Source organism: Schistocerca gregaria, chromosome 2 (assembly GCF_023897955.1).
Source record: "Schistocerca gregaria isolate iqSchGreg1 chromosome 2, iqSchGreg1.2, whole genome shotgun sequence".
NCBI lineage: Eukaryota > Metazoa > Arthropoda > Insecta > Orthoptera > Acrididae > Schistocerca > Schistocerca gregaria.
The window spans coordinates 1,043,887,844-1,043,901,423 of NC_064921.1; the positions used below are offsets into that span (position 1 = coordinate 1,043,887,844).

At 45.4% G+C, this 13,580-nt stretch overlaps 1 protein-coding gene across 1 annotated transcript in view; it reads right to left on the minus strand.

Annotated features, from left to right (window-relative positions):
• Positions 1 to 12,191, minus strand: part of LOC126336100 (uncharacterized) — a 50,900-nt gene extending 38,709 nt beyond the window's left edge. Inside the window, exon 1 of the mRNA XM_049999580.1 lies at positions 12,048 to 12,191. Within this exon, the coding sequence (XP_049855537.1) occupies positions 12,048 to 12,191 (144 nt within the window). The remainder of the gene's footprint in view (positions 1 to 12,047) is intronic.
• Positions 12,192 to 13,580: the final 1,389 nt, after the last annotated feature.

Sequence of the window (13,580 nt, forward strand, 5' to 3'; positions counted from 1 at the left end):
TTTTACACGGCACAGGCCGACTGTCATCTGTCCGGAGGACCAAAAAACGTGATTCATCTCAAACAGGCACCTGTCGCCCCTCTGTGATAGTCCAGTTGCGTTCGTTTCGTACCCGATGAACAGCAATTATCATGAATGGCTGAACCAGGCACCTGCTACAGAGGCCATACGCAGCGACGTTCGCCGAACAGTCGTTCAAGAGACACTGTTGGTAGCCCCTTGTTCCATCTGGGCGGTCGCTTGCTCAACAGCTGCACATCTTGTAAGGTAGCAGTATTTTGCACCTTACTGTAGTAAATAATTGTTGCAAAGACGAGTTGGATATGGGTTATTATATTATTTATCAGGTGATCAGCCTATTGAAATTAATATAGGGAGTATCACACGGCATAAGACGCGTATTAACTTTAAGAAATTCGCATGTTGCATGGAGTCGGGGTTCAGGTGATATTTTCATGGAGTTTGGCTGGAGCGGACGAGCGGCACTGCTCAAAGGCAGGGCAGAGGGGTGCGAAAGTTTACAACCGACCATTACGAGTCGGCATGCGAAAACCTCGCACTGGGGGAGACGCGCCGCCGGAGCAGGTAGGCACCCATTGCGCTCACAACTGAGGCAGGCCTTCGAGGGACGGCGCCTTGATGGCGCAGGACGTTACGCCGACGCCACTATGTCGAGATGAGCTGGTGCCTAAGGGAGCTTTCCCACGAGTCTTAACGTTTTCTGGGGCTTTCTAGGAAACGCTGTTAAGCTAGTGCAATGACTTTTTCCTGCGCGAGGGCGAACAGACAGACACGATTGGTGGGTTCAATTTTGAACGGAGTTTCAGTTTGTTCCAGAACATTCTAGGCGCAGTAAGGCGCGGAATATTTTGATTGGCTGGAAGAAGCCAGGAAGTAACAGTGGGAGCGAACTGTGCTGGTCTAGAGCCACGGGATTGGCCAGCTCGAAAAATAGAGTGGGGGTGCTGATTTTTGCAGAGGGAACTTTTGGAGCTGTTATCGAGAGAAGCGTCTTAGCTCCTGTAGCGAGCGGACGTCGTGCTTTGGGCTCTGCTGTAGGAGAGTAAATTCTTTTCAGTGTGCTGTGCAGAACTTTGAATAAGTCTGCCAGCTGGAACTGTAGTATTCAGTTAAGGGTACTGTCATGTTTTACTGTTACCGACATGTTGATTCCGCTAATTACGGTTGGGAATACTGTCTCACAGGAAGCAGACAGGAGCAGAGCAATTTCCTTGAGGCACACTTAATTAAAGTCGTTACTGGATTCCGCCTTTGTGTTGGTGAGTCCCGTCTTAACGAGTGCGAGACGATTGGAAAGAAAGCAGAACTAGCTTTTGAATAGGAGTTTACGAACAGGTAGCCTGTTCGCGAAAATAAGTTCATTTTTCTTGCAGTTGAGGCTCCTCGACGACGCAGACGCCACCGGCAGCTTGCTGACCTGTCCTCGATGCTGCATCTGGTCACGTGATGCTCACTTTCGGCATTTAATCCGATATTACCCACGTCTGTGATTACCAGAGCTCAGTTTTCCACCCACGCTCATATTGAGAATTTGCTAATTGCAGTACGTTTGTCTGACGTATTCTATACCGTCTGACAAGGGGAGAGAGTAGAAAATAAAAGCCATTACTAGCTTAATTTTATCATTTGTAAATGTATGTCATTGTTCAGTTTGATGTTAGGAAGATTGTTGTTCAATAAATGGGTTCAATGCTATTCTGGTTTGTTTAGAAGTGATCAGTTCCCTGAACACTATTTAGTTACTAAATATTAATCAAAGTTACTGTAGGGGCAGTTTTAATTAACAGGCTGGGTTTCATAACAGGCCTTGAGCCAGAGCCAACGACCCAATCCAGTAGGCAAAGTGTAGAAGTCAAAACATTCTTGTTAACCCCCCCCCCCCCCCCCCTCGACATTTGGCTGACCCGCCTAGGGTCCCTAATCTTCATTTATTGAAAGAAACTCCTTCCAATCTATCTACCCGCACATATCACTTCATCCATCGTTTACCTGTCATCTACTGCCCGTGGTATATCGCATTTGCCTCAGCGCCGTTTTCGCATAACGACAAGGACTGCACTGGTTTCCGCGTTCCCCCCCCCCCCCCCCCCCGTCCCCCCGAAACCCTATATATACCCTCCGCTGGTAGTGCTGCCACATTCCGTCAGTGAGTGTTTGTTGCACGTTGACAACAGGTGGCAATCACATTAATGTGATTGCACCGTGTATGAGCTTCATGCACGGTGAGTTTCATAATGCTCAACCGATGTTCACAAAACCTAAAGAGCAAGTTCTGCTGTAACCGACTGTGATTCAGACTCCCAGTTCAGCCCGACTGTCGATGTGCAGCAAAGACCAGAGATACTCGGCCTTCATAAGTCGGCCGCAGCAGAGCTCACTGCTGCAGCCGCAGGCACGTCAAAGTTGGCCTCATTGATTCGGTACCGCAGTGTGCGCTTGTCCGCCCACTCTCGTTATTCCCTAAAGCCTCGGTACCTCCCATCGATAGCAGAGTGGTAGACATTGCCTGTGTCTGCGATTTTCGATTCTGACCTCTTCCTGGACTGTTTGTGCGCGATTATGACCACTTTCGGCAGTCTCTGGAATATCAATGATCTTAAATTGTGTTCTCCGTACAGCGAGATGGATAGCAAAGTAGCGACGAAGACTTGTTCACCTGTCAAGCATGAACACTAAGTTTCTAACTGCAAAAGGAAAACCAACGGCAGCAACATAAATGGCAAGAAAAGAAGTGAGAATTGCAACACTAACAGCAGGCATTGCTGTTACATCTGTTGCAGAAGCAATGACAGTCTCAAGCTGCAGAGTCATCGCTTCCCCTTCAGCCATTTGCTTGCGTCGATGAGGCAAACCAAAACTGGGAGCTCTATTCATGTCATTTTGTTCTTCAGTGTCAGCCAAGTCAGGAACCGCCCTGAACGTCACAGTCCACTGATACTGTCTTCTAGAAACCAAGCTAGATGCAACTAGGATCAAACTGGAAGCCATGTGTTAAGAAATTTCAGGAAACATATGCAACAACGGCTGCAGACATGCTGGGGCTTAGACACAAATATGGTTCTTCCTCTAAAAAGTGAGCGAGTCAAGTGGCGCTGTGGTTAGCACACTGGACTTGCATCGGGGAGAACAGTGGATCAAACCTGCTCCCGGTGGTCCTGTACGTTTTCCGTGATTTCCCTCCGTCGCTTCAGGCAACAGTCGGGATGGTCCCTTTAAAAGGGCACGTTCGATTTCCTTCCCCATCCTTCCGTACTCCGAGCTTGTGCTCCGCCTACAGTGACGTCTTTGTCACTGGACGTTAAATTCTAATCATCGCCGGCCGCTGTGGCCAAGCGGTTCTAAGCATTTCAGTCCGGAACCGCACTGCTGCCATGGTCGCACGTTCGAATCCTACCTCGGGCATTGATGTGTGTGATGTACTTAAGTTAGTTAGGTTTAAGTAGTTCTAAGTTCTAGGGGACTGATAAATTCAGATGTTAAGACCCGTAGTTCTCAGAGCCATTTGAACCATTTTCACCAGCAAAGCCTGCTGGTGGTAAACTCTTTGACGACAATTAAGATAACTGGTTTAGTTGCTTTGAACTTTTCGGTTTCAAGTTTCAAGGAGGGGAGAGAGAGAGAGATAGAGAGAGAGAGAGAGAGAGAGAGAGAGAGAGAAAGAGACGATGCGTGTATGTTTTGACTTTATGCGAACTCAGTTCAAACTTCAAGACCAATTGAGTGTACACCATGTGATCAAAAGTATCCGGACACCTGGCTGAAAATGACTTACAAGTTCGGGACGCCCTCCATCGGTAATGCTTGAATTCAATATGGTGTTGGTCCACCCTTAGCCTTGATGACAGGTTCCACTCTCGCAGGCATACGTTCATCAGGTGCTAGAAAATTTCTTGGGGAATGGCAGCCCATTCTCCACGGAGTGCTGCACTGAGGAGAGGTATCGATGCCGGTCGGTGAGGCCTGGCACGAAGTTGAGACGCCCTTCCAAAACATCGCAAAGACGTTCTACAGAATTCAGGTCAGGAGTCTATGCAGGCCTATCAATTACAGGGACGTTATTCTCGTGTAACCGCTCCGCCACAGGCCGTGCATTATGAACAGGTACTCGATCGTGTTGAAAGATGCAACCGCCATCCGAGAACTGCTCTTCAACAGTGGGAAGCAAGAAAGTGCTCAAAACATCAATGTAGGTCTGCGCTGTAAAGTGCCACTCAAAATAACACGGGGTGCAAGCCCCTTCCACGAAAAAAAGGACCACACCATCGCCTCCGAATTTTACTGTTGCCACTACAGGTTCTGGCAGATGACGATCACCGGTCATTCGCCATACCCACACCCTGTCATCGGATCGCCTCATTGTGTACCGTGGTTCGTCACTCCACACAACGTTTTTCCACTGTTCAATCGTCCAATGTTTCGCTCCTTACGCTAAGAGAGGCGTCGTTTGGCATTTACCGGCGTGATGTGTGGCTTATGAGCAGCCGCTCGACGGTGAAATCCAAGTTTCCTCACCTCCCGCCTAACTGTCATAGTACTTGCGGTGGATCCTGATGCTGTTTGGAATTCCTGTGCGATGGCCTCGATACACGTCTGCCTGTTACACACTACGATCCTCTTCAACTGTCTGCCGTCTCTGTCAGTCAACAGACGAGGACGGCCTGTACGCTTTTAGGCTTTACGTGTCCCTTCACGTTTCCACTTCACTATCACATCGGAAACAGTGGACCTAGGGGATGTTTAGGAGTGCGTAAATCTCGCGTACAGACGTATGACACAAGTGACACCCAGTCACGTGACCACTTTTGAAGTCCGTGAGTTCCGCGGAGCGCGCCATCCTGCTCTCTCACGATGTCTAATGACTACTGAGGTCACTCAATGAAGCACCTGGTAGTAGATGGCAGCACAATGGAGCTAATATGAAAAACTTGTTTTTTTGGGTGTCCGTATACTTCTGATGACATAGTGTACTTTCAACTGTTTTTCGTTCCAAAGACGAACAAACACGTTATGAAGCAGGTGGTCATAATGTTCCTGCCTCATCAGTTTATGCAACGTACTGCCGCTCTGGGTCAAGTATATAAGCAACGGCATATAGGCAAGACGTACCATTGTGACATTCTGGCAGCCGATATGGCCGAGCGGTTCTATGCGCTACAGTCTGGAACCACGCGACCGCTACTTAGGTTTAAGTAGTTCTAAGTTCTAGGGGACTGATGACCTCAGGAGTTAAGCCCCATAGTGCTCAGAGCCATTTGTGCCTTTCTGTCCTTCCTATGTGCGTGCGGTAAATGCGGAAACGTTACCTGTGACGTTGTTTATCACCAAATGCATTCCAATAAGACCAGCATGCTGTTATTCTTTTCTTGGCTTCCGAAGAAGAAACACAGGTAGACATCCAACGGAGAATGAAGAATGTGTATGGGGTATCACATGTGTTGAAAACCAAGCACCGTTGCGGAATGGTGCGTGACGTGGGACGATACCGCTTCACAGTAACAGACGTCTCCATGTCGCGAATGTCGTAACGCAGAAGCAGCGGCTACTCAACTGCACTGGGAGACACCCGGGTCCCACCGTATAGTCCTGATATCTCCCCATGCGGTTGTCACACTTTCGGTCCCTTAAAAAAGATCTTGAGAGTGCTACGTCTCTTGTCGGACGAAACGATCCTGTAAGCTTTGCAGGAGAGCTTCTGTAAAGTTTGGAAGGCAGGAGACGAGGTACTGGCAGAAGTACAGCTGTGAGGACGCGGCGTCAGTCGTGCTTGGGTAGCTGAGTTGGTAGAGCACTTGCCCGCGAAAGCAAAGGTCCCGAGTTCGAGTCTCGGTCTGGCATAAAGTTTTAATCTGCCAGGAAGTTTCAAGTTTCAGCTTGAAGTCGGTTGGATGAACCCTCTCCCCGACACTTACTTGTTAACTGCAGATCAGTTATGCAGAGTTTGATGGAGACTTGTTACATATTCCTCTCTATGCTAGTGTATCTTGTGTTAGCATCTTCGTCCCTGCATAACTACCGCAACCAGAGTTCAGTCAGAGCTCCTTATTGTAGTGAAGCCTTGGCCTCTCTATCTGTCTCTCTCCGCAAATTATAATCCTCAACACGTCTCAGGACGTTTCCTATCAACCAATCACTTCACTGCCGTATAAGGCTACTCTCCAGACACCTTCAGTAAACAGTCCCCAACACTTAAATTTATATTCGATATTAACTAATTTCTCTCTTTCGGAAACGCTTCACTTGTTATTGGCTGTATGTATTTTCGTCTTCCGTACTTTAAGCACTGTCAGTTATTTTTGCTGCCAAAATGCAAAAGTAAGGTCTCCTATAAGTACACAACTCTGTTTGTGTGGCAGTTGGTCACACTGTTATGAAGAGTGCTTCACGCGCTGTGTGTAAACATGCGCACCCCGAGCTGAGGCGCTCAGTGTTGACTTGGCAGCCGTTGAGAATGGAGCTCCCGTTGGATGTTACCGCCAAGTGCGAATTGCGCGCAGTTGTTCGGTTTTTGAACGAAAAGGGCACTGCACCGATTGAAATCCATCACGAATTGACGGAATTGTAAGGTGAGTCGTGCATGGATGTCAAAAATGATCGGAGTGGTGTACAGAGTTTGCAGCTGGTCTGACCGAAATTCACGACGAACAAAGGAGCGGAAGACCGTCAATTTCTGAGGAGGCAGTGTTGAAGGTTGCCCAAAGCATGCGGAAGATCGGCGGATCACCCTGGGTGATCTCTGCATTTTGGTTTTGAGGTTTCCCGAAGCACCGCTCACAGAATTTTAAAGGAAACATTGAACTACCGGAAGGTGTTGTGCAAGATGAGTGCCACGCATGCTGACTGAGGAGCACATGCGGCAACGAATTGATGCTTCCCGCGCATTTCTTCACTGCCTTGCAGCCTAACAGGGCAACTTTCTGGGCTCAATTGTCACGGGTGACGAAACCAGGGCATACCACTTTACACCTGAGACCAAGCAACAATCACGCCAGTGATGGCATCCTTCTTCGCCAAAGCCGTGGAAATTTACACAGTCTGCCGTTAAAGTCATGACAATAGTTTTTTGGGATCGGAAAGATGTATTGTTGGTCGACTTTGTTGTGGTTGGCAGGAGAGGCAACACCGTGTTGCTAGAGGAGGCCGAAAGGCACGAGTTTTAGCTCACACAGGCTGGCGTGAGGTCTAGAACAGGACAAGGAAAAATAGAATTGAGAAAAACGGACGTAGCTGGTGGAATACTTTAATCCATTAATGACGAACGTCGCTCTTGACATTACATGATTCACAGTATCAATAGTAACAGATAATGGCGCCTTGTTAGGTTGTAGCAAATGACGTAGCTGAAGACTATGCTATCGTCTCGGCAAATGAGAGCGTAGAAGTCAGTGAACCATCGCTAGCAAAGTCGGCTGTACAACTGGGCGGAGTGCTAGGAAGTCTCTCTAGACCTGCCGTGTGGCGGCGCTCGGTCTGCAATCACTGACAGTGGCGACACGCGGGTCTGACGTATACTACCGGACCGTGGCCGATTTAAAGGCTACCACCTAGCAAGTGTGGTGTCTGGCGGTGACACCACAGACGTTATGTCCACTGAGACCACAATTAGTGATGACAGGTACTCTGAGAGAACTCAAACGGGCAATTCAGACCCGGAGAAGAGGACGTTGCTCTCCTGCAACAGTTTCAGTGGAATGTAATCACCCACCCACGCTATAGTCCTGGCTTGGCGCCCAGTGTCTATCACCTGGTCCCTAGGTTAAAAGAACATTTGACCGGAAAGCGATTCAGCTCCGACGACGAGGTAAAAGAAGAGGTTCATAACTTTCTGAACATGGGTATACAAAAACTACCACAGCGTCTACAAAAATGCATCGGCAGAAATGGTGATTATGTCGAAAAATTGGTAAACGTTCAAGCTGTAAACTAATGTAAACCGTTGTAGAAATAAACAGGTCTATGTACTTATACAAAAATAAGAGACCTTACTTTTGGGATTACCCTCGTAGCAAAACTCAAATACCACTTTGAGTGTCTCATTTACATTTCTAACTCTCTTCACATCGCCTGATTTCATTCGATTACATTCTATTAGCCTCGTTTTACTTATTTTCATAGTCATCTTTTGACATCTTTCCGAGACACTACACGTTCCACTCAGCTGCTCTTCGAAGTCCTAACCCGTCTCTGACAGCACTGCGATGCCACTGTCAAACTTCGAAATTATTCTGTCCACTCCCTGAACTTCAATTCCCGTTCACGAACTTCTCCTTGGTTTCCTTCACTGCTTGGTCAACGTGCAGACTGATAACATCAGCTATAGGCCACAACGGTGTTTCAGTCTGTTCTCAACTAATGTGTTCCCTACATATCCGAGCCTTATAACATCAGTCAAATTTCATTTGTAGACGATAGCGAGTGCTGTGTATTTTATCCACAGAATTTTAAAGAATGTATTACGGTCAACATTGGCGGAAACTAATACGGGCGATCTAAAAGTTACCGTTCGATGACTGAACAGTTGAGAATCGGTAAGCCAATCAGGCAGTATAGCCGTGGAGGCCTTATTTAAAGGATCAAAGGCGTGATAATCAGATGAAGAGACATCGGGATCACAGGACGAGTGCTGGAGTGCTTCCCACTTGTCTGCCTACATCTGCATATACATCTACGTGATTACTCTGCTATTCACAATAAAGAGCCTGGCAGAGGGTTCATTGAAGCACCTTCAAGCTGTCTTTCTACCGTTCCAGTCTCGAATGGCGGGCGGGAAAAACGAGCACTTAAATTTTTCTGTGCGAGACCTGTTTATCTTATTTTATCGTGATGATCATTTCTCCCTATGTAGGTGGGTGCGAACATAATGTTTTCACAATCGGAAGAGAAAACTGATGACGGAAATTTCTTGAGAAGATCCCGTCCCAAAGAAAAACGCCTTTGTTTTAACAATTGACACTCCAATTCACGTATCATGTCTGTGGCACTATCTCCATTATTTCGCGATAATACAAAACGAGCTGCCCTTCTTTGTACTTTTTCGATGCCATCCGTCAGTCCCACCTGATGCGGATCCCACACCGCTCAGCAATACTCCATAACAGGGCGGACAAGCGTGATGTAAGCAGTCTCTTTACTAGAACTGTTGCACGTTGTAAGCGTTCTGCCAATGAACCTCATTCATAATGGTGAGGTTGACCTTCTGAACTCACTGGCGTCTTGTGCCGAACTGTGACCAACACATAACTTAGTACACCATTCCACAATGACGGTTTTCGCCAAACTTACTGATTCACAAGCATTATTGATTCTCCGATGAATGTTGTAATGGTTCTTTATTTACGTGGCCATTACGGCACTCCAACGCCAGTTCTCGATCCTGTAATATCGTACTAATTTTCTACGAAGAAACAGGCTTATTTTTGTGACAATATTCACATTTGTTTTTCTTAATGTGTAGGTGCTCCGATGTATCGATATATTACAGTGATATGGTTCTTGTGTGTATTCATTTCTGTGAGACTGTCATAATCTTTGACTTACTTGTAACCGTTTTGGCGCGAATGCGCACAGAGCAGTCTTTGTTTCACTTTGCAGAAATTAAGTTGTTATACCGCTTTGTTAAAGAACAGTCAAGTCTTGTGAATGGTTAAAGTGGAAATTAAACATACAAAGATTGATACAAAACTGTCTTCTTAATGATGTGACAATTAAGAAGAAGTATATGTGAATTTACAAGCAGTTTAATAAAAATGTGGATCGTGAACACCAAGTCAAAAATCATTTCTACCATACCATTGCTCTGATCTGGGATTGTTTGATCATTAAGAATTTCCTGAAAAATGCATTTGTTAGGTCTTCAGGTATTGCTGAAATACAGATCTGGACCTTCTAGCAGTCAAAGTGGAATCAGCCTAGAATCAGCCAAATGAGCCATAACAACTTCGACGAAAACAAGGTGGGGATCCATTCAAGATAAGTGCCAAAATTAATGACTTTTTTTTTACAGTGACTTCATTATTTCCATTCTGACGATACCATCCAAAGTCAATAAGTTTGCTGTTGCCCGATAAAGCGAACATATGCTGCGCGAGCAACATTATTAATCTGATTTCTAACCTACTTTGCAAGTGGTGGTATTGTTAGAATGTCTACTGGTGTTTGTCCTTCAGCAGCAAAGAAAACAATAACCTCACGTTGGTCCTGTTTGGATGCATTTGGTAATGACGTCGCCATAGCTGACGTTTCCGCATTTACCGTCACACGTCGGAAAGACGTGAAAGCCACCATGACCCATTGCCTACATGTCGGTGCTTATACACCTGCAGCGGAGACGCACTACGTTGCATATACGCTGCATCAACGCCCTCAAAGGGAAACTTTTTGATCGCCCCTTACATCTCCAAAAACTTGAATCTCTTATACGTCTTAGCATCATTATTGCTTGGTCTTCCATTAGCTTTATAACAATCGAAGTGCCGGTCGGAATGACCGCGCGGTTAGAGGCGCCATGTCACTAATCGTGCGGCTCCTCCCGCCGGAGGTTCGAGACCTCCCTCGGGCATGGGTGCGAGAGTTGTGCTCAGCGTTAAGCTAGTTTAAGTAGTGTGTAAGTCTAGGGACCGATGACCTCAGCAGTTTGGTCCCTTAGGAATTCACACACATTTGAACAGTCGAAATACGCGAGAACCTACAATGTTACAGCCGCCATGTTGACTGCGTTACTGAAGAAACAGACGAGTAGTGTCACGAAAGGACTTGATGCGACTCCGCATTTTCTGAGGTGACTATATCTCTGTGATCTTCTGCTACGTAAGCCGGTGTCTAAAGTAAGCGTCATTTACGACGACGGCCGAGTTTAGGTTCGTTCTGCGCATCTGACGTCACAGAACACTCAGCCAATGAACAGAGAACGATGTTGCCAGAGCTCGACAGCAGTGCAGAACACAGACGAGTGTATTCATTTTTAGAAACGTTCAGTTATAAATAAAGTAATTGAACAAAAGCAGTGTCTTGATAGCAGAATTTATTTTATAGAATGTTGGAAAAAAGCATTTTTTATGCCATTTGCTTCATATTCTATTAATTAATTAATCAAACAAAACAAGCAATAAGCCTCCTAATTCAGGCAATACCAAGGAAAGGTTTGTGTATCATCCTCACTAACCGCTTTTTTGCAATAAAGAACAGCGGTAATTGTTTATTTCCTATTCTACGTAGATGAAACGTAACTCATTGTCATACAAACAGTGTTTGTCGGTATTTTGCGTTATGTTTTAAAGTCCTTAGTGAGATGTATTGAATGACAAGCTGCGTTAGCGTGATGGTTAAAGTGTTTAGCACCTTAGTGAAAGATTCTATGTTCAAACCTCGTTCGGTGCTTAATATTTTATTTATTCAAAAACAATATCGTTATGTCTTACTTCATGAATTTTATTCGTTTGATTGTAATTTTTTAAAATTTCTAGTGGCAACTAAAATCGACCATACGAAAAGTATACGCTATGGACTTTTACCTCTGCAAAGTACTCAATATTTCCTGCAAGGGTTTACTACATCTAATGCTGCACAATAACTGCGTTGAACATCGAAACAAAGTTAAGTCATTTATGGGGGGAAAGGTATCAGTCAAGAAGATGTGTAAAAATCAAATTTTTGGGCCAAATAGATTTTGTGAAATCGAGTGATAAAGTCTGTCAAAGCAGTCGAAACACCATGTGCCTGCACAGGCGAGAAATGCAGTGATGACAAAATCGTGCACAGCACGGAATGCGTGGAGCACGTCTGTGTAGCAGCGAAAGGGATAATGCGGCCGCTGTGGCTTTACTTCATAAACTACGCGCTCCCCCCTAAAAATAAGTTTGCGAACTATACTATACTACGGCGCTGCTCAACTTGGCGCGTGTGTCGTTTGCAACTGGCAACGCAGCAATCTCCCGCGTCTGGGCGGGCATTCGCGAACCGCCAAGATAAAAGAATTCAACTGTAGTGCAGATGCTGGACCGCAGCGCTTAGCGTCTCGCACGCGTACTAACCCTTTCGCGGCCGGGTCCAGGCTGGCGCTGCTCGGGCTCGTCGGCCAAGGCTCGCGCCGGCTGGCGCATGCGCAGTGCGGGCGCCCGCAGCGCGCCTCGCGGCAGCCGCACAGACCATCGCGCGGCGCTCTCCAACCAGCTCATGGCCCGCGTCCGCGCCGCGACCTGCCGGTTTGCTGCCGCGGAACTCAGTTACGCGGCAACGACCCGGGGCGCCGGCTGCAACTGCACTGCCATTGTTGACGCCAGAGATATAAATTCTGTTGTCGTGCACGGAAGATGGAAAACGTCAAGCGGGACATTGTCAACACGTTGCACCACATAAACGTAAACAGATTATTAGGGTCAATTCTAGTATCCAGTTCCATTCGTCGGTTTTGTGCAATGACGTCGTACCTAAGGCGGAGATGCTACATAGAGGCAGTCTTTTAAAGCAACAGACCATATTCATGAACAAACGACTGTAGCATACGATAAAATTACAAACACAGTTCACGTGATCGATCAATTAGCCACAAATTATACGGACAAGAATTAAAGGTAACGAAAATAAATAAGAGCAGAAAAAGAGAAATACCTACATGTCAGAAATAAATTACTATCGCAGTTTATGCGAGTAAGGAAAGTATAGAGAACCTTTAAATCCTGTGAAATATAGAGCATGAAGTCATAATATTATGAATTCGCTTTAACTGCCAATACTAACTACTAAATCTCGCGGGACGAGAACACAAGTAACGAAAATCGAAAAATAGTTGGATCTAACAAATAAAATACTGTAATCGGTAACTGGAACTGACCTATATAGGTTAATTCCAGTTACCGATTCCATCCATTCCGCGGTGTGTTATTTAGATCGTTTTAACAATAACTGTGTGTACTAAAGTGTTACAGGATTTCTACATATGGAATTACTTTCTTAATTACTATGAAACGGAGAAAAATTTGCAAGGTGTACGCACAATAATTATTAGTTTTTCGTAGAAGTTCTGAGATCAATACGAAATCTAGAAATCGTACAAAAACATATTCCAGATATTTACTGCGAAAATGTCCCAAATTATGAACAATCGAAAAGCTGGAATCGGAAACTAGAAGTGAAGATCAATTCTAGTCACCGATTCTAGCCATTCGGTGAGTCATCAATTAGATCTTTTTTTAGCACGTGTGTTCATTAAAATATAGGGTAATATGACGTCTGCATTTGCAATTGCTCTCTGAACTACAGCAAAAAAGTTGCTAATATTGGAATCGGTAACTAGATTGACCTATATAGAAGATCAGTTGCAGTTACCGATTCCGATTTTTGTCATACAACGCCGTAGTTTTAGAGGTACATTATAAATGTAGAATAGTATTACGTTTCAGTGCATACAACTGCAAAAATAATTTACATATGAATCATGGAGCGATAGGAATCTGTTACTGGAATATACTTACATAGGCTAATTATAGTTATCGATTCCAATATTCTTTATTTTTTCTAGATATTCGTTTGTCATGTACTGGCTTTTCTTTTAGAATTTAGTGTGT